Source organism: Ambystoma mexicanum, chromosome 7q (assembly GCF_040938575.1).
Source record: "Ambystoma mexicanum isolate Mex_15411 chromosome 7q, UKY_AmexF1_1, whole genome shotgun sequence".
Lineage (NCBI taxonomy): Eukaryota > Metazoa > Chordata > Amphibia > Caudata > Ambystomatidae > Ambystoma > Ambystoma mexicanum.
In genome coordinates, this window is record NC_090941.1 from 1,112,623,072 (window position 1) to 1,112,644,604 (window position 21,533).

General features: G+C 48.1%; 1 protein-coding gene across 1 annotated transcript in view; it reads right to left on the bottom strand.

Moving 5' to 3' along the window:
• Positions 1-21,533, bottom strand: part of DCHS1 (dachsous cadherin-related 1) — a 489,760-nt gene that overhangs the window by 83,578 nt on the left and 384,649 nt on the right. Inside the window, exons 8-9 of the mRNA XM_069640519.1 lie at positions 20,632-20,728; positions 10,237-10,394 (exon numbers count right to left, since the gene is read on the bottom strand). Coding sequence (XP_069496620.1) covers positions 10,237-10,394; positions 20,632-20,728 — 255 coding nt within the window. The remainder of the gene's footprint in view (positions 1-10,236; positions 10,395-20,631; positions 20,729-21,533) is intronic.

Sequence of the window (21,533 nt, forward strand, 5' to 3'; positions counted from 1 at the left end):
ATTAGTAGCGAGAACGAGAGACAAGCAAAAGAAAGGGGCAACTAGAGGATACAATCACAAAAGGGGAGAGGACGAGTGTGCGGCGGAGAAGAAGAAGGAAGGGACTGGGGCGGAGAACGAGGCAATGAGGGACTAGAAAAAGGCGAATGAGAAAGAGTCAGGGGAGTCAAAGCAGATCAGAGGAGAGAGACAGAAACAAAGGGAGATGTTTGGGAGAGGAGGAAGAATGAGAGGAGGGGGAGGACGAACAGTAGGGAGACTTAGGGAGAATGGAAGAGCCAAAGGGAGAAGGCGAGGAGATAGGACAAGGGAGCAACCAGAGAGTAGAATGACAAAAGGAGAACATGCCAGGAAAAGAGAGGAAGGAAAGGAGTCAGGCACACAAAGGGGGAGCGGAGATTCGAAAGGGGAGAATGAGGAAGAAACAGGAGAGTTAAAGTGGGCTGGAGGAGACCGTCAGAGACAAAGAGATATTGGGGAGAGGGGGAGGAATACCAGGAGTAGGACAAACAGTAGCAAGACTGAGGAAGAATAGAGAGACAAAGGGATGAGTGGAGTAGAAAGGGATGGGAGAAAGCAGAGGTCCAGAAAAAAAGAGGTTGTTAGAAAATGGGAAGAATGGCTGGGGGAGAAGAAAGAGGTATGTAGGGAAGTTGGGATCACAGGGGTTAACAGATTGCAGAGACTGTGAAAGTGTGCAGGGATGTGAGCAGACCATTGAGGGAGCAAAGAGAAGTCAGGAATTAACAGATCAAACCCGAAGTGAAAGGTGGGAAAAGGGTCAAGAGAGTACACAGAGAGTGAACCGATCACACAGAGAATGAAAGCGGAGAACAGATGACGCTGGGAGTGGGAAGGGAAGACAATGCAAACACATTCCACTGGGAGTGAGAGAAGGGGCCAGATGGTGAGAAAGGAGATGAAGGGGTGAACATGTTACTGAGGGGGTGAAAGGAGGAAAGGGGGTGAACTGATTGCACGGGGAGCGAAAGGCGAAGAAACCGGTGAATCAAATACCGAGGGAGTAAAGGGATTACACCATCAGTACAAAGGGATTGCATATTGTTGAGCAGATCTTGGGGAGAGAGAGCAGTGGCGGGGCTAGGGCAGGGGCACAGGGTGCATCCTCCCCAACCCCTTGTCAATTGCTGAGCTGAGTGTCAGAAGATGAGGGGAGCAGGGGGCAGATTACTACAGAGTTGGACATGAGGAATTAGTGAACGGATTTCAAAGAGAGCAAAAGTGGATAAAGGGATGAGCAGATTATACAGGGAATCAACATGAATGAGAACACGAACAAGAGACTGATAAAGTGAAAAGAGATTAAGAGGCAAGGAGCCCACAAAGGCATTACAAGCAGAGGAAGGATAAACAGATTACACAGGAACTGAAAAGGGAGGAATGGATCAACAAATCGCAGAACGAGTGACAGGAGATGAAAGGGTGGATAGAATATGAAGGGGGCGAGAGAGGAGCAAGGGGGCAGATTATGTGGGGGTAATAGGGCAGGAGAGGTGAACAGAATATGAATAGGGTTTCTGGTTTTCAGTGTATATGTGTTGTCCATTTCAGCAGTGTCTTCCAGTGTTTTCACACAACTAAAAGAATCAGTGTATATCAGTGTTTACACATTTTTGGTGGAAACTGATGCAGCCTGACAGTTTTTTCCGGTGTATATGATATGATATGGCATTTATAACACGCCAATACACAAGTGTATGAAAAACATGCTTTTATTAACATATATACTTTCAGGAGTAGAAATATCATGGGATATACAATTTTCCCAATGGACAGGCTATTGCGGGAACAGTCTCTCAGATGGGGTACCCAACACGCTTCTGCTGCGAAAGCCAACAACGGGTGTCAGTGAGAAGCTGTCCCTGGAAAGGATGTAGGGAACTTTGTGTACAGAATGAGGACCGTTATCAATATCCAGGGCAGGTTCTATGAGGTGTGATGGCCTCTGTGGCAAAAGACTTACAGGGGCCCTAATTTGCATATCTAGTGACATCAGTGTGAAATCACAGAACAATATGTTACAGGAAGTGGCATGAAGTTTTGATACTTGAGGGTATCATGGAAAGCAAAATTACAAGACATTGTCATGAGTACACCAAAAAGCAAAGAAAATGTGTGATGTCCGTTACATGTTGATCAACAGAGCCACATGTGCATATCCTACACTGGAAATCCATGTACGATGTTAGAAAGCCCTGGCCGTATGCTTTCTATCATATAGACGGAGCCAAGTGTGGATATCCCACCCAGGACCCTGTATCTCTACGATGATAGAAAGCCCTGGCCGGATGCTTTCTATCATATCAACGGAGCCAAGTGTGGATATCCAACCCCGGACCCTGTATCTCTATGATGACATAAAGCTCTGGCCGGATGTTTTCTTTCATATCAACGGAGCCAGGTGTGGATATCCAACCCCGGACCCTGTATCTCTGTGATGATAGAAAGCCCTGGCCGGATGCTTTCTATCATATCAACGGAGCCAAGTGTGGATATCCAACCCTGGACCCTGTATCTCTATGATGACATAAAGCCCTGGCCGGATGTTTTCTTTCATATCAACGGAGCCAGGTGTGGATATCCAACCCTGGACCCTGTATCTCTATGATGATAGAAAGCCCTGGCCGGATGCTTTCTATCATATCAACGGAGCCAAGTGTGGATATCCAACCCTGGACCCTGTATCTCTCTGATGACAGAAAGCCCTGGCTGGATGCTTTCTTTCATATCAACAGAGCCAAGTGTGGATATCCAACCCCGGACCCTGTATCTCTATGATGATAGGAAGTCCTGGCTGGATGCTTTCTATCATATCAACAGAGCCAGGTACGGAAATCTAACCCTTGCTATCCATGTATCTCTGTGATGATAGAAAGCCCTGGTTGGATGCTTTCTATCATATCGACAGAGCCAAGTGTGGATATCCAACCCTGGACCCTGTATCTCTATGATGACATAAAGCCCTGGCCAGATGCTTTCTTTCATATCAACGGAGCCAGGTGTGGATATCCAACCCTGGACCCTGTATCTCTATGATGATAGAAAGCCCTGGCCGGATGCTTTCTATCATATCAACAGAGCCAAGTGTGGATATCCAACCCTGGACACTGTATCTCTCTGATGACAGAAAGCCCTGGCTGGATGCTTTCTTTCATATCAACGGAACCAGGTGCAGATATCTAACCCTGGATACCCATGTATCTCTGTGATGATAGAAAGCCCTGTCTTATACTTTGTAACATATCAACGGAGCCACGCGCGGGTATGCAACCCTGGATATACACGTATCTCTGTGATGGTAGAAAAATTTAAAAACCCCAACATTTGAAACAGGTCTGACTAAAAATATTTAATCGGATTGTTTAATCAACTATTGATGAGTTATAGTTTTATGAAATACACGTATTGTACAGTGTACAAAAGAGACCTTTTTCTAAAACTATATAGCCACAGTGTACTTTACAGTATTAAACATGTTATTATAAATCAGCAAGGAACAGGCTTTTTACTCATATGGTCTTTCAATTTCATTTGAATGTGTTGCTGGAGTCCACAATTGATAGATATAAAATAAGATTTAAATCATGCAAGAGAAATGTCAGTGGGGGTGTGCAGAGGAGTGACCTCGATGACTTTTATCAGAATTCTGTATGGCGGAAAGACAAGAGACCTCGATGTGGCAGTCTAATGAAGAGACATAGGCTTGGACTAAAATCGATGAAAGGATGAGACATATGCTTGGATCAAGATCAATGAAAGGATGAGACATAGGCTTGGACTAAGATCGATGAAAGGAGGAGACATAGGCTTGGACTAAGATCGATGAAAGGATGAGGCATAGGCTTGGATCAAGATCGATGAAAGGATGAGACATAGGCTTGGATCAAGATCGATGAAAGGATGAGACATAGGCTTGGACTAAGATCGATGAAAGGATGAGACATAGGCTTGGACTAAGATATATGAAAGGATGAGACATAGGCTTGGACTAAGATCAATGAAAGGATGAGACATAGGCTTGGATCAAGATCGATGAAAGGATGAGACATAGGTTTGGATCAAGATCAATGAAAGGATGAGACATAGGCTTGGACTACGATTGATGAAAGGATGAGACATATGCTTGGACCAAGATCGATGAAAGGATGAGATATAGGCTTGGATCAAGATCGATGAAAGGATGAGACATAGGCTTGGACTAAGATCAATGAAAGGATGAGACAAAGGATTGGACTAAGATCGATGAAAGGATGAGATATAGGCTTGGACTAAAATCAATGAATAGATGAGACATAGGCTTGGACTAAGATCGGTGAAAGGAAGAGACATAGGCTTGGATCAAGATCAATGAAAGGATGAGACATAGGCTTGGATCAAGATTGATGAAAGGATGAGGCATAAGCTTTGACTATGATCGATGAAAGGAGGAGACATAGGCTTGAACTAAGATCGATGAAAGGAAGAGACATAGGCTTGGACTATGATCGATGAAAGGATGAGACATAGGGTTGGACTAAGATTGATGAAAGGATGAGCCGCTACGTACCTACAGCGAGGAGAGAAATGTCTATCTGTCCATCAGGAAGAACTTATTGAGGGTGATCTGTCCGAGACAAATGATCTGGGCAGGAGCTGCGTCTACTAACCCTCTCCCGCTCTGGAATTAAACGTGGCTCAAAGACCCAAAGGACCACCCCTGCACGTGTGGTAGCACCATCTAGTGAGTCCAGGAAACCAGAGCCGTCTTATTGGAGATCGAGACACCAGAAGCGGGACTCACACGTGCCAAGCATTCCCTTTACCCAAGATGCTTCGCTTGATTACATGTCTATATAATGACTTATTTTATAACAAATTGACTTATTCCGAAAAATTTGCAACGACAAACATAACGATTTTGTTTGGGGGGGTTCTCCTTCCCCAAACCCCGGTTTCCCACCACTAAAAACCCACCCCAACCGTTTTCCCACAATATGTAACCCTTTACCCCACCCTCACATACATTTCATGATGGTTTCTCGTTGTAAGACTTTCGGTATATGTGCATGTCTGCATACACATTTCGTTCTAAAGACTGGATACCGTTTCGCTTGAACTTTGACGGGGACACTTTGGACATTACTTCTTGTTGGAAGAGGTTGAGGACTGGAAGGAAGACTCTTGAATCGGTCCGGTCGAGAGTGACTTTTCCGATGAATATGGGAGAAAAGCTTGTTTTTTACGGTTTTAGAATGCGCCAAAACACTACAAAGCCACCAACTAGATTTGGAGCTACCAGAGATGCTGCGGCTCTTGGTGGACATGTACGAAAGTGGGGTGTAGAAGGCGGGCAGGACGGATGCAGCTGGCCAAAGCAACAGACTCTAGTTGGGTTGGTCATGGACAGCCTGTGTGGGTGTGATACACGAGTGTATGTTCCGTCGACTAGGGGAAGCCGGAGAGGACTCCAGAACCCGCTGGGCTAATTATCTCTCTCCGGGCTTTGCAACTGTCGGGGTGTCGCAAGTAGACGCACCTGGCACTTCTTTTGTGCAGTGTCTTTCTAGGTTTCTATCATTCTTTGAAATGGATTTGTATCTTGTACTGTGTCCGTTGTTTTCAATGTCCCTCGTGCGTTTGTCCTTCTTTTATTTCATTGGCGACTCTGAGCAGACTCTGTCACAGCTCTTTCCGGCTCCCATCTGCACGTCGTGATAAAACAAGGCGGAGAACCCTGTGTGTGCAAATTTCCTGCATGTTGCAGTGTAGCCATCTGGTGCAGTCAGGAAAATGGAGACTGCAACTCCTGTGAATCCTCATTATTTACTATGATGGCTAAGCATGATGGGAGTTGTAGTCCATAACACCTGAAAATCCAAATGTTGATACAGACCTGATCACTGAATGAGAGGAAAAAGAAGGGACTAAGGAATCGTCAGAGGGAGAAGAAATGGGAAAAAAGGTGAGCTGGACAGATTAGAGGGCAAGAGGCATTAGAGCAGACGTCTGCAACCTGTGGCTCTCCAGATGTGTTGAACTATTACTCACAGGATCTCTCAATATGGACTATGCTGGCTAGGGCTGCTGGGAGTTGGAGGCCAAAGCATCTGGAGGGCTAACTGTTGCAGACCCAAGCATTAGACAATACGAGTCTGATCAACTGATAGAAATTAGGGTGGACAAAGAAATAAAGAGTAAGAGAAGAACGAATAACAGAGGGGGGGAAGAAGGGGATGAAATAGACAGGAAGGACGCAATCTAAGGATCACAGAGAGAAGAAGAGGAGGAAACAGATGAAGAGCAGGGGTAAAGGGCAAAATAACAAAAGGGGGAATGAGGAGAGGCAGTCTGTGCAGAAAGCAGACATATAAGGCAGGGATATGAGGAAATAAAAAGACTGCAGAGGTAGAAGAAGGGAAGAGGGTAAATAGAGAAAGCAGTGGGAGCAGAGAAATAACAGTGCATAGACAGGGGGAGGAGGGCGGAGACGGAACAGTAAAAATAAACGGGCCAGCACATGAATCTTGGGGAGTCTGCTCTCCTGCAGGAGCTGCACAAGTTTCCAGACATCCATCATGGACAGCAGGAGGCAGTAAGGCCCTTCCTTCCTACAAGGGGGGGAGGAGGGGAGGGAGTCCCCGCTGAGGGAACCCTGCCATGAATCCTGAACAGGACACCCGGTGCAGAGGTCACTAGGGGACAGGTGGGGTGGTGGGTCCAGGAGCAGCTTACAAGCCCACCCTTCCGGGTGTTATGAATCAGCACTCAGTAGCCCACCACCTCCCCAGACCAGGACTCATGAGTCTGCCTTTAGACGCCACCGCCTTTCCAAGCCACCACCTAGTGAGTCTGCCCGCAGCCACCACCAGCTCGCCACTCCAGAACTCAGGACTCTGCCCTTAAAAGCCACCACCCACCACTGTGACGACTCAGGAGTAACCACCACCTTTCCAGGCCACACCTTGTGGTTCTGTCCTCAGTAACCACCAGCTAGCCATGCCAACGTTTGGGAATCTGCCCTTAAAATGACACTTCGCCAAGTCACAACTCAGGAGCCTGCCCCCGTAAACACCACCTCCCCCAGAGTAGAGCTCAGGAGTCTGCCTTAAAAAGCCACCGCCCACCAGGGCGACGACTCAGGAGTTTGCCTTTAGTAACCACCACCATGCCAGACCAGGCCTTGGGTCCTGCCCTTCAAACCCACCCACGACTCTGCCCTCAAAAACCAGCACCTCCCCAGAACACAGCCCAGGTGTCTGCTCTCTGTAAGCTGCCACCTCGTCAAGGCAAAGCTCAGAGGCCTGCTCTCAACAAACCACCCCCCGACAGGCCACGGCTCTGAGGTCTGCTCTCTACAGAAAACAGTAAACAAGCACCACTCTGGGTGCAATACACATGTGTCTGCTCTCAATAACTACCACCTACCTGGGCAGAGGTCAGAGGTCTGCTCACCATAAGCCACAAAACTTCCCAGACCCTCAGTAGACTTCCAGATCCAGGAATCTGCATTCAACCGCCACAGGCCAAGCATTGACATCCTAAAACCCACAGATTGAGGTATCTCTAAGCAAGGGTTGAGGAGTGCCCTTGAGAACATAGGGTCCACCCCCAACTGTTCACCTCCACCACAGTGGGGCAAGACCCTGCCCTCAATGGCTGCCACACTGGGAGACCAGAGTTCTGGTGACTGACCTCACCAACACTAGTCCTTCTCTCCCCCTCGCCCCATTTGGCACCATGACACAGGAATTCTGCCTCACAAATAAACCCTTTCATAATAGGTCAGGACCGGATCTGTCATCACGAATCCATGCCCTCCTCGATAGAACTTTCTTCATTTATTTATTTATTTTTGTAATGCGCCTCATACCGTACCCGAGTCTGGCTTCTAAGTGCGGATCCGAGATTCGAACCTCTGTTGCTCTGTGTGGTCTTGCTTCCAAGACCAGCGCGTTGCCCCTGTGCTATCCTTCGCTAGGCATCGTCCCTCAAACCCTTCGTCTCCTGGATCAGCAGAGAATGTAGGAATCTAGATTCACTAACCCAAACTGTGAGTGCACCCTCACAAACCCAACACCTCAACAGGGTAGGCCAGAGGCTGACTCACTAGGACTTAGAACGTTTCCCTTACAACCCCGCTACCTCGCAGATGCCAGGTCAGACCCTCAGGAGTCTGACATCACAAGGCCACCACCACTAGCGGAGTTCAGTGATATTTTTTACACCGGTGTTAAATATCGTTTCCACTCAGTGAAACTGCAAGTAAGATTTGTCCATTCTAGAATGAATGTGGCACATGTAGCTAATTTTATGCAACTTGGAGGTATTTGTACTCATATTATTTATTTATTTTGCAGCTTATATAGCGTGCCAAGCCAAAGGGATCTGGGTGCTTAATACATATATACATATGCACTTGCGCGATCTGAATGACACCTGGCCTTGTAGGATCGTTGTCTGTCCTCCCTTTGTTCCCCTCCCTTGCCTCATCGCGCCTCCAAACACTTGTGTTTAAGCGCGTTATAAATGCCATATCATATCATATCATATCATATAATTCTCAATGGAGGTCTCTGCATTTGGGAACTCAGCTTGCGCACGGCCTTCCATTCATGGAGACAGAGCTAGAATACTGCATGGAGAAAGGAAACATGATCTCTGGACAGCCCTGGTAGCCCAGTGGACTGATTGATGCTGCAGACATTTCATCCTCACACCCTACTCCTGATGCTGCCTGAATCAATATATCCGGGCCACTGTTGCATTGTAATGTTAGGGTGAAAAATGAAATGTGCTCCAAGGCCAGTGTGCATAAAGTGCTTAGTGATTCAAGCACACAATGCTTTTACTATAGACATATTTGTCAAATATAAGGATCTGAGGTCATTCTGAAGTTTCCAAAATGCTCATGATTCAATGCAACACAGCCAGGAACTCTCAATGGTGCCATTTGTATCCTTCTCCTTTCTCACAGCGAAATTCAATAGGGATGGACCAAAATGTCTATCTTGGAATGACAACCTTCTATCAGAAAATAATGTGTATGTTTGTCATAATGTGTTTTGCTCAGGAAGAGAAGTGTGGCATTCTTACTGAAATATATACTGGAATTTATCATTAGAAATGCACACTGTCAACATTTACGAAGAGGCAGTTTACAATGTTAGTACAATTTAATAATTTCCTTTGTTTTTGTTGTGTGTTAATAGCTGCTTTTGGAAAACAACACAGACTCAACCTCTCTCCACAAGGTTTGTTTTCCCCTCTGGATGCAAAGCTGTCGGGAAGAGAGAGAGAGAGAGAGAAAGGGAGAGAGGGGGAGAGAGAGAGAGAGAGAGAGAGAGAGAGAGAGAGAGAATACTGATGAGGGTCTGGAGGTGGCCAACCACACACCTGTAGACCTAGCCGGCACTCTCTAGTCTCACTCCTGCACTCAGGAGGCGACAGGCTAGCCTCGGCATGCCGCAGGGACTCGGTGGGCTCCAACAGGCAGGAATATGTCAGCCTGTAGGCACTGGGGATGCACGGGAAGGGTTGTAGGCATGAACCCCAACTGATCCCTAAGCCGAGACAAGCAGAAGGCAAACGCAAAATGTCCAATGCGGAAATACAGAAAGAAACAGCCTGCCAGAGGCGCTGGAGCTCAGACAGTGCATTCAGAGTTGTGGGACAGCCAGCAGAACCCGCTGGGCTAATTATCTCTCTCCGGGCTTTGCAACTGTCGGGGTGTCGCAAGTAGACGCACCTGGCGCTTCTTTTGTGCAGTGTCTTTCTAGGTTTCTATCATTCTTTGAAATGGATGTGTATCTTGTGCTGTGTCCGTTGTTTTCAATGTCCCTCCTGCGTTTGTCCTTCTTTTATTTCATTGGCGACTCAGAGCAGACTCTGCCACAGCTCTTTCCGGCTCCCATCTGCACGCCGTGATAAAACAAGGCGGAGAACCCTGTGTGTGCAAATGTGCTCTCTAGAGCCCCTCGCCAAACTTACCTTGTCTTCTCGATCTTCTGGCATGTAATTAATGAGTTTGCATTTCAGCTGGATTTTTCTGGTTGGCGGGAAAACACATGCAAAGTATAGATATTTTGGGGGTCTGAGTAAGAATAATGTGATGCGTTGCTGTGACCTGGTGTGACCAAGAGCCGGCAACTCTCATTCCTACTGGCCCAGGGGATGCACATGCTCTATGTCCTACCAGCAGGGGGCGGTAGGACCTGAGGGGGCGCATACGTCTCGTACCTGGATGCGGATGAAAGCGGAGGTGCTCTTGGGCAGGGGTCCCCTGTCGCTGGCCTTCACGGTGAAGGTGTACTCGGCTCTCTCCGCCCGGTGAAGAACCGTCGCTGTGCGCAGCTCGCCCGTGTTGGGGTTGATGGTGAAACGCTCAGCCCAGGATCCTAGAGTTGGAGGAAAGCACAAAGCTGTTGAGTTTATGTCCACTTCATAAGTCCTGCACCTTAGCCCCCTGTGCTACTGTCCCTTTTTGGCTCTTTTTAGAGCCCATCCATGGTATGGTGCCCAGCCATGGTGCCCAGCCTGGTATGGTGCCCATCAGTAATATGGTGCCCATCTTTGGTATGGTGCCCTGCCTGGTATGGTGCCCATTCGTAGAATGGTGGACCTCATGGTTCCTATCCCAAGAATTTCTCTCTGTTCACTTTGCTTCATTCCTACCCTCTCTCTATGAGGCTCTCCATTCAATCTTTTAATCATGGTGGGGCATGGTTTGGTAAGGTTTATGGTAGGGTATGGAATGTTATGGCATATATTGGTAGGATATGTAATGACTGGTAAGATATGGTGTGGTCTGTGGGATGATCAAACAGTCATCCACAACTCTGGACCCTCTTATGGATACACCTAGCCAGCGCGCACGTCCACAATCCCACCCGTACATCATACAACCCACACACCCAACACAAACACTGGCGCACATCCGTGGCACCGAGTCCTACACTTATGCTTACAACAAGCGGGGCCTCTCAACCAACTCCACACACAAGACAACGGTCACAGATGCCAGTTTCTCCTGGTTATTAACCTATCCTATCATTCTATCCTCACTAACACCCCCACCCCCCCTCTCTTGCAGAGTCACTTGAGCACCTGGAGCCTGCCCCTGGGTGGCAGCGGCGCGCGGTATAATTCAACATAACAACATAACATAACATGTAACCTTCCAATGCTGGGAGGAATCTAATTATCACTGCGATTCATTTCCTATTGAAAACATTAATTTAAGCCCATATTTTCCTGGTGTCACCCTGCAGAGCGATGCCACGCGTATATTCCTCCAGGAATCCGCGTCGAACATTAGTCGTGAGCCTGCACTCCTTCGGGTCTCCCTAGTGACCGACCGCCCATCATCTGCATTGCAGGTGTAAGGTGTGTCTGACCTGGACTAGAGTGTAAAGGAAAGATGGGCTATATGGCCGGCAACCTGTGCTTAAACGTGGAAGTGACACACACCTTACCGCGCACATGCGCGTGTCGTGGAACTCCGGGGATGAGATCTGGCAAGCCTGGCATTAAAGTGTAAATATGTGCCTCCCCGGAGTGTAATGTGGCTGATACGGAAATGGCAATGGCGCTAAAACAATACACTTTCATAGCCTATAGGAAACTATCCAGGTCTGGACCAAGGGGAGGGGGGAGACATGATCCTCCTATGCGTGTGTTGAGGGAATGCAGAGAATGGGTGAAAGGCACCAAGCCCGGACCTCCCAGGGAAACTAGCGCTTAGCTGAGAAGAGGCTGCTTGGGCAAGCACTGTGTACATTTTACCTGCATCCATGTCCTTGTGCATGTGACAGATGTAAGTGCCAAGGACGTCCTTTTTGCATAGACTTGCATAATAGCCTGGCACTTAAGGGGTTAACATGTATGTACCCTAAAGTGTTACCCTGACTCAGGGCTCATACATTCAATGGTGTGTATGTTTGATTTCCTATGGCACCTTACATCAATATATGCTGTGAGCTCGAGCTCGCTTTTACCACAGCCTAGGTAGTTGCAGTCTTCCACTCCCAAAGGGAGGCACAACATCTAACTATGCCCACTCCTCTCGAGAGAATACGACGTGACAATGGCTATGGCTCAACCTCAAACGGAACCCAAGAGCTCAAAAAGCCAAAGAGGGAAAGGAAAAGAGGAAACACACAAATATATAAAACAACTGAGAGGCTATCAGCCAGCAAATGGATTTCCTTTTTTCTCCTTGAAAGTTCCCATTCCAGGAGGAGACTATGGCCAACTATGAGAGAAGTCTCAGGAGTAGCCTAGTTGCAATCAGAGTGCATCACTCCAAACTGATACTGACCCGACCCAAATGTCTGCCTATTACAGAAATGAAAGGGCCAACCCAATGTCGGCGCTGAACCTTGGAGCAAGGGTAGTATTAGTCACCATCTATTAACACGTGTGAAATACAGACAGCAAGGACGTCCGCATACACTCCCTAGGCAAAGGAACAGGAGAGTTGAAGCCACTCCCCACAACAAATGTGAGACGGTAAGGTAAACCGTTCTGTTTACAAATATGGCATGGGCTTCGGGTAAGAAAGTGCCACTCCCGTAGTGCAGTTACAAATGGGCCGGGATGAAAACTGTTTGACAGGAGACCCACAGTTTACAGCAAGTGTTTGTTTTTCTCTCTCTTTCCCACTGCTTCTCACTAAAACGTTATTGTATTGAAGTGATATATATATCGGCAGCAACTCGAGAGGGGGGCGGGTGGTAAACTCCAGTCAGTCTTGGAATAAACCTTTCTCTCATACCTTGAGTTCAGGAACTTTGTATGCGACTGTCGACCATGTGACCTGCCTTTGGGGATTTAACTGTTTCTTGCCCCGCAACACCTCCCCCTTGCTTATCATCAAAGTTCTCGGCTCACATTTGTTCGAAAAGCATTGATGGTCTCTTTACCAGTCGGTGTGGTGGTCCTGGTGATTCAAGGGTCTCGCCTGGTCTTTCCTCCAGTTCCCGTCGGTCTCTGTCCAGTTGGTCGGAGCAGGCGGAAGAACGATGCATTCCACGTTATTTCGCGTCCATCTGCTGTCGCAGTGACCATCGACCCTTTGACTTCGGTCATGAGGAATGGTTCTGGGTCATATCTCGAGTCTGTTTTCCTCTGTTGTCTTTGCCGTACCAGGAAAGGCTCACCTATCGGAAGTTGCTGTTCCTTCTCCCCTCTTCGCTGGTCGACCCATTCCTTGGTTTTCCTTTTGTTCTCTTATCTCTGCGTCTTGATCCACCGCGTAGTGCTCGAGTTGTATTACATACATTCAGGGATTGTATCTTATCATTATTTCTGTTGGTGGCTTCCCTGTGGCTTCATGTGGTGTGTTCCGGTAGCTTCTTGGCATTTGCCACACCACTTGGGGAAAGGGTGTTTGATCGGAAGAGAGCCTTCTGTTTGACCCACTTGATGGTGGACATTAATAGCTCCACCATTCCATTAGTCAGTGGCCACAGTGATGTCATTCTTTGATGTTGGAATCCTAAGTGGGCCTCAAACTTCCTGAATTCCAGTCCTTGGAATGTCTGTCTTCACGACATTTGGCACCCTCCATTTGCTGAATAGTTTGTCTATAACTCCCACTATGTGGTGGAAAGCCGTGGACTGCACTTGTTTGATTATTGGGAATCTCGAGTATTCATCCATTGCTACTTGTAGGGGGCACCCTTCTTCTAGGGGTCCATATAAATCCATCGCCATGCAATGCCGGGGTCCTTCTGATAGTGGCACTACTTGCAGGGGGCATAGGGGCATATTTGTTGTGGCTTTTTGGCAAGCTTGGCAGTATGTTAAAGTGTCCTCGACCACTGCGTTTTATTTTATGCGTGTTGCATAATATCTTTTTGGTATTTGCAACCCTGCAATATCCTTTGTCTTTCTCAAGCATTTGGCGACCACATGGCGGCTTCCTAGCAGTAGGACTCCTTGCTCAGTGGTGGCTAGCTCTCCCTGTATTTTGGCCATCTTTTCTAGCTCCTTTTTGTCCACCTACCCATTCTCAAACTGTCCCCTGCAGTAGTTTCTCCAACTGTTCGTGTTGGTGAGTCGCACCGCTGCGTCAATGGTGTGGTCTTCACTGCTTTTGCCAGTGAATAGGGTGATGTTGAGCGCCGGTGGAAGTACATTCTCTTACAGATATCTGATGTAATGGTCCGCCTTCTTTCTCATTGTCTCTTCTCCGTGCCCTGCCGGATATCGGGATAGGTAGTCCGCTGGATTTGCATCACCTCTGGGTTTGTGGATGATGCAGAAGTCATATTCCTGGAGCCTGATGCCCCATCTCTCAATGTGTGGAGGCATTTTGGATTTTGTCTTGCCAAAGATAGCGATGAGAGCTTGGTAGTCTGTTATGAGTGTGAATGGCGGTCCAATTCTCGCATGCCCATACGGCTGCCAGGCTTTCTCGTACAGCTTGGGAGTATGCTTATTCGATGGAGGATAGAGCCTTGCTGGCATATCCAATGATGTACCTCTTCCACTGTCCATCAGGTTCGGTTTGGGCGAGTATGGCACCAAGGCCCAACAGGCTGAAATCGACAATTATCTCTGTGTATCTCCCTGGGTTGAAGTATGCTAGTCTGTGATCTCTGAGAAGTTCTGCATTTATTGTCTGGAATGCTTATTGGCAAGGTTGGTCCCATGCGAACAGTGTGTCTATTTTGAGTAGTTGCCTTAAGGGGTCGGTGAGGGTGGTATAGTTGGGAAGATAGCGAGCGCAGTACCCTGCCATGCCCCGAAATTATCGTAGTTCAGCAACCCCAGTCGCCAACTATTGCACTGATCTTCTCAGGGTCTGTCATTATTCCTTGGTTTGAGATGATGTGCCTGAACAATCTGAGGCTGTCTCTGTTAATGTCACATTTGGACCATTTAAGGTAAGGCCTGCTGGGGTGTACGATCTCACACACTCGGATTAGGACTTGATCGTGTTGTTCTTGAGAGATGCAGAACACGAGTATCTCATCACTGTAGTTGAGCCTGGTGGGTACTGGTGCCATTAGTCTGTGGATAGTCTCCTGAAATATTTCTGCGGCGTAGGATATTCCAAAATTAAGCCACTTGTGGCGGAACAGTCCTTCATGTGTTGCAAACGCAGTAATGGGTCTTGAATCAGGGTGAATGACCAACTATTGGTGCCCCTGCTTGAGGTCTAATTTGGAGAATCAGGTTGCCTGGATCAGTCTGACCATCATGCCCTCTATATTTGGCCCAGGTATCTTTCTCTTTGTATCAGTGTATTTGGTATGTGCATGTTGACACAGAGGTGTAATTGGCCATTCTCTTTGGGGATAACAACTAGTGGTGACACCCATGGCGTGGGGCCACTTACCATTTCGATAATGTCATTATCTATTAGGAGTGGTAATTCTTGTGTCACTTATGCCTGCAGTTGAAACCCCACGCAGTGTGGGTGTTGAGGTACTGGTATTATCCTCGGGTCAATGTGAAGATACACTACAGAGTCTTTGAGCATACCCACCCCTTCAAAGGGTGCTGGGAATGAGGTATTGATCGTGTTGAGAGACATCATTTGATGTGTCATTGTATTCAATTTGTGCGCCCCTGTTGGGGTCTTTGGAACACCACCGATTGTTCATACTGAATGTCTATTAGCGCAAGTGCCCGTGCTGTGCAATAACTGAGTAGGCATCGCCCTGTCAAGGGGCTTTGTATGACGTGAATGGTCGTAGGTACCCTCTGTCCTTTGTGATACAGGGCACATTGAAACTATCTTGTGGACTGAAGTGGGTGTGCTGCACCACATTGGAACATTTGAGCTTGGGATGGGTGCAGTGGGTAGGCGTGTTTGATTGCTTGGTATAGTGTCTTGTTCATAACGTTAACGGTTGCCCCCATGTCAACTATGAACTGATGGTTCAGTCCCCTGATCTGGACAGTAACGTATGAGGCTGCACTTTTGTCCGTTGCCTCGCTGATCAATCTCATGTACTCTCTGCTATTTCTGTTTTGTGGACTGTACCTTCTCTGGTGTTGACTTTCATCTTCCTAGTCTCCGGGCGGATTCTCGTATGGATCCGGAGGGTGTAGTGACTTGCAGGGCTTGTTGGGTGGTCATAGTCCTCTGGATATAGCAGCTGTGGTTGTTGCACCAGGTCTTCCATTGCTCTTACCATTCTGGTATGGGGTATGAATGTTGCTGTGTTACTCCTGGGTTCACCCTCTGGGTATATTGATCTGGGTGCATTCTGTCATGTCCTTGGGTTTGTTCTTGCTGCTTCATTGCCCTGGGGTCAATGGGTGGCCTGTATTTCGGGAGTGCCGGGTTCCTCTTTCAGCACACCGCTTGGAAATGGTTCTCTTGGCCGCACCTCATGCGCATCTGTCCTATGGCTGGGCATTGCCCCATGTGAGGATATTCAGACCCACATCGGTAGCATTGTCTCTCTTCTTGGGGTCTTTGTTGTGGGTTCTGCAGTCCGGGTCTGGGTGATGGCCCTTGGGTTCTGGCACCCGTAACTGACACAGCCTGCCCTGCTGCGTTATTGTCACTCTTCAGGGGGTTTTCAATGGCTGCCACTTGCACATCTACTTTCACATAAACTCTGCCTAGATCTAAAATCTCTGGAAGCGACAGGGGTTTTTTCAGGAGGTGTTTCCTGAAAATTGAGGGCGTGCATCCTTCTATTTTCCTTAGCCTAATGGCCTTTTCGTCTGAGAAATCTGCAAAGTCACAGTGGGTTATTTTCCTTTGTAGACATATGACGACTTCCCCAATGGTTTCATGGGGGAGTTGTGTGCACTGATTAAATGAGTATCTTTCGTAGTCTCTATTGGGTAAGATGACTAGCTTCTTATTGACAGCCGCTATCATCAGGGCATACGTTGTCTTGCACTGCGTCGGGATGGCTTTCGTGATGCCTTTGATCTCTTTTCCAGCCAGATTAGCAAATATGTCTGCTCTAGTGGGTGAGTCCTGGTCACCTATGGCCCTCATGAAGTCTTCAAATTCTTCCAACCATTTCTCCCATCTTTGTCGCTGATCATGGTGTGGTTGTAGAACAAAAGGGCTGAGCCGTCTGAGGAATGCAACCCTCGATGTGGTTCCTGCCAATGGGTTTACTGGTGCTCCAGCCCCTGCGGGTGCTTATGCATTGTCCTTCATTGTATCATAGTGGGTCTCAGGCAGTGGTGATTGGGTTGTAGGCCATAAACCCAGTAGCTTTGTTCTCTAGTTGGGGGTCTGTTGTCTACTTCGGGGCATTATTGTGTTTAATTTGTCTGTTCTCTGCTTGGATGTCTGCTTTCTCTTTATTGCATTCTTTCCCCTGTGTCTCCTTTTGTTGCTGCCTTTCAGAATGCTTGTGAACTCCTGCGGTTTTCTTTCTCTTGTTATGGATCTCTCCTCCAGCCGCACGTGTTAATGCTCAGCCCTGTCACCTTCTTCCTCATGTGGTGGCGGTCGCACTGCTTTCCTTGTGTCCTTTACGCACTGCTTGCGATCAGGTGTTTAGCTCTCCTTCTCTCTCCGCAGCACCTCTGCTGGTGGTGCCATGGCACACCGAGTCTCTTTTCCTGCTAGGGTTCCACGCTGGTGGTGCCGTCGCGCACCGGGTCTCCTTTCCTGATGGGTGCTTCACGGCAGCATCATGCCATCGCTCCTTGGCAACTGCTATGGGTCCCGGTCTATGGGTCAAGTTGTTGCTGGAGCCGGCCTTTGCTCGCAGCTTGAAGGCATGGGGAGCGCGGGTATTCGCACCCTTAATCGCCAGTTGCTGTGGCCTGGGCTGAACCACACAATCATGAATCACGCGAGCTGTAGTGTCTCTTTCTTTATTTCTGCTCTACTCGAAACTGAAACTGCTTCCCTTGTCCCTCCCCTTCCTCCCGGCTTCTGCACATTTCAGTGGTCACATGACCGGAGTTTGGGGGTTTAACTGTTTCTTGCCCCCACACCACAGAGCAAGCCGAAAACGCCCGCCTCGCCACCAGGGACACGCACAGGTTTCGAGCAGCCCAGCTCCTTCAAAACTTCCCTCGACTCTCACGTGCTAACCAACAGGCACAACTGCTATTCGCCAGGACCAAACCATCCACTGTCCCAGGAAGGGGGTCTGATGAAAGGTGACCAACTATCTCCACAGGGATCACACTGTCTCCCCTGCTGACAGGAGGTACCATTGTCCTCCATCTCACCCCTTAGTGCGCATGCAAAGCTACCCGTGTGACAAAATGGAGGACAGAAGACTTTAATATAATAAATGAAACAGAGGTGAATAATCACAGACAAACACGGAATACACCAACAAAAGGCTAATGCACAGATGTTCTATAATAACGGATTACAAATGACAAACAAATACTTCCATCTATAGTAACACGGGCAGTAATACCTCATGTCCCCGCCCTTCTCCATGAAAATACACCAGCTCACACATACATGAATCTTTCCCTGCACTCCCTCTCCTCTTGCCACTCCTCTTCTATGGTGTCTCATTGCCACAATGAGAATTGTCTCATAGTGGCTTCGCAACCACTTTTCAGGAATCTTTGTGATCTCACTACCACCTTCTTCTCTTTCCTTCTTTCTGTCTTTCTGCACCCACTACCACCTCTTCCTCTTTGCTTCCTGATATCCTTCTGCCACAACTACCACCTCTTCCTCTTTGCTTCCTGATATCCTTCTGCCACAACTACCACCTCTTCCTCTTTGCTTGCTGATATCCTTCTGCCACAACTACCACCTCTTCCTCTTTGCTTCCTGATATCCTTCTGCCCCAACTACCACCTCTGCCTCTTTCCTTTCGGATATCCTTCGGCCCCAACTACCACCTCTTCCTCTTTCCTTCCTGATATCCTTTTGCCCCAACTACCACCTCTGCCTCTTTCCTTTCGGATATCCTTCTGCCCCAACTACCACCTTTTCCTCTTTCCTTTCTGATATCCTTCTGCCCCAACTACCACCTCTTCCTCTTTCCTTCCTGATATCCTTCTGCCCCAACTACCACCTCTGCCTCTTTCCTTTCGGATATCCTTCTGCCCCAACTACCACCTCTTCCTCTTTCCTTCCTGATATCCTTCTGCCCCAACTACCACCTCTTCCTCTTTGCTTCCTGATATCCTTCTGCCACAACTACCACCTCTTCCTCTTTGCTTCCTGATATCCTTCTGCCCCAACTACCACCTCTGCCTCTTTCCTTTCGGATATCCTTCGGCCCCAACTACCACCTCTTCCTCTTTCCTTCCTGATATCCTTTTGCCCCAACTACCACCTCTGCCTCTTTCCTTTCGGATATCCTTCTGCCCCAACTACCACCTTTTCCTCTTTCCTTTCTGATATCCTTCTGCCCCAACTACCACCTCTTCCTCTTTCCTTCCTGATATCCTTCTGCCCCAACTACCACCTCTGCCTCTTTCCTTTCGGATATCCTTCTGCCCCAACTACCACCTCTTCCTCTTTCCTTCCTGATATCCTTCTGCCCCAACTACCACCTCTCGCTCTTTCCTTCCTGGTGTCTTTCTGACCGCTACACCACCTCTCGCTCTTTCCTTCCTGGTGTCTTTCTGACTGCTACACCACCTCTCGCTCTTTCCTTCCTGGTGTCTTTCTGACTGCTACACCACCTCTCGCTCTTTCCTTCCTGGTGTCTTTCTGACTGCTACACCACCTCTCGCTCTTTCCTTCCTGGTGTCTTTCTGACTGCTACACCACCTCTCGCTCTTTCCTTCCTGGTGTCTTTCTGACTGCTACACCACCTCTCGCTCTTTCCTTCCTGGTGTCTTTCTGACTGCTACACCACCTCTCGCTCTTTCCTTCCTGGTGTCTTTCTGACTGCTACACCACCTCTCGCTCTTTCCTTCCTGGTGTCTTTCTGACTGCTACACCACCTCTCGCTCTTTCCTTCCTGGTGTCTTTCTGACCACTCTTCCATCTCGTGCTCTTTATTTTTCCTTCCTGGTGTTATTCTTTACTAATCTCACTGCACTTTATATTGTTACATCCTTCTTTTCTGAACATATCTCACTTCCTTGACACATTTTACCTTATCATGATCTTCCTGGCCATGTTGCCAGGCCTGAGCTCCTTCCCCCCCTGCCCCCCCAAGACCATCAGACCTATCCCACACTGCCATCTGCTGCTCAATCTTACCTGGCCCAGTACCAGAGTGTATTCTCTCACCGCCCTTTGTCTCATCACATCTTCAGATCTCCTCTGGTCCCAGATCTGCTGGTCTCTCACTGTCCAGGATCTCCCTTAGGCCATGTATTGTTCTTATCCCCAGGACCCCTTCAACATACCCTCACTTGTATCTCACCCTCACTGATGCCTCATGCTTAGCTGTCTGGGCCTCTCTATACAGGTTCAGTCAATTAATCAGATAATCAGCCATACCATCTACCAAGCAATTAATCAGACTAATAGCAAAATTAACCAATCAACCAACCCACAATTAACCAATCAATGAAGAAATCAATTAAACACCCAACCAAACTACCAACAAATTAAGCCATCTATCAAGCAACCAATAAACTAACTAAACAAAAAACAACCCACACCCTACCAACCATTCAATCAGCCCACCGATTAATCAATCAAGCAGTCAGTCCTATTTCCCTCTCCCCTCCCATGATCTCTCAAGCTGGCGTCTTTTGGCGTACCTGTCAGGGAGTAGAAGACAGTGGCGTTCTCGCCCTCATCGGGGTCCTTGGCCTGAAGGGAGGCTATGAACGTGCCTGAGGATTTGCCTTCCAGCACCTGTTAGAAAGAGAGGGGAGAAATACAAAAACAGTCAAGGTACATCTCAATGGGCACTGTACTAAGAACTTTGATGTTCAGGGATATTAGGGTGCTGCTGATAAATTGTTGCAGAGCCCTCAATTCATAATATCTTCCATATCAGTGAGATTTTTCAACAAGCATACATTGATTGGTGTACCTTGGAGGCGTGTCTCCCACAAGCATACATTGACTGGCGTACCTTGGAGGCGTGTCTTCCACAAGCATACATTGATTGGTGTACCTTGGAGACGTGTCTCCCACAAGCATACATTGACTGGCGTACCTTGGAGGCGTGTCTCCCACAAGCATACATTGACTGGCGTACCGTGGAGGCGTGTCTCCCACAAGCATACATTGACTGGCGTACCGTGGAGGCGTGTCTTCCACAAGCATACATTGATTGGTGTACCTTGGAGGCGTGTCTTCCACAAGCATACATTGACTGGCGTACCTTGGAGACGTGTCTCCCACAAGCATACATTGACTGGCGTACCTTGGAGGCGTGTCTTCCACAAGCATACATTGACTGGCGTACCTTGGAGGCGTGTCTCCCACAAGCATACATTGACTGGCGTACCTTGGAGGCGTGTCTCCCACAAGCATACATTGACTGGCGTACCTTGGAGGCGTGTCTCCCACAAGCATACATTGACTGGCGTACCGTGGAGGCGTGTCTTCCACAAGCATACATTGATTGGTGTACCTTGGAGGCGTGTCTTCCACAAGCATACATTGACTGGCGTACCTTGGAGACGTGTCTCCCACAAGCATACATTGACTG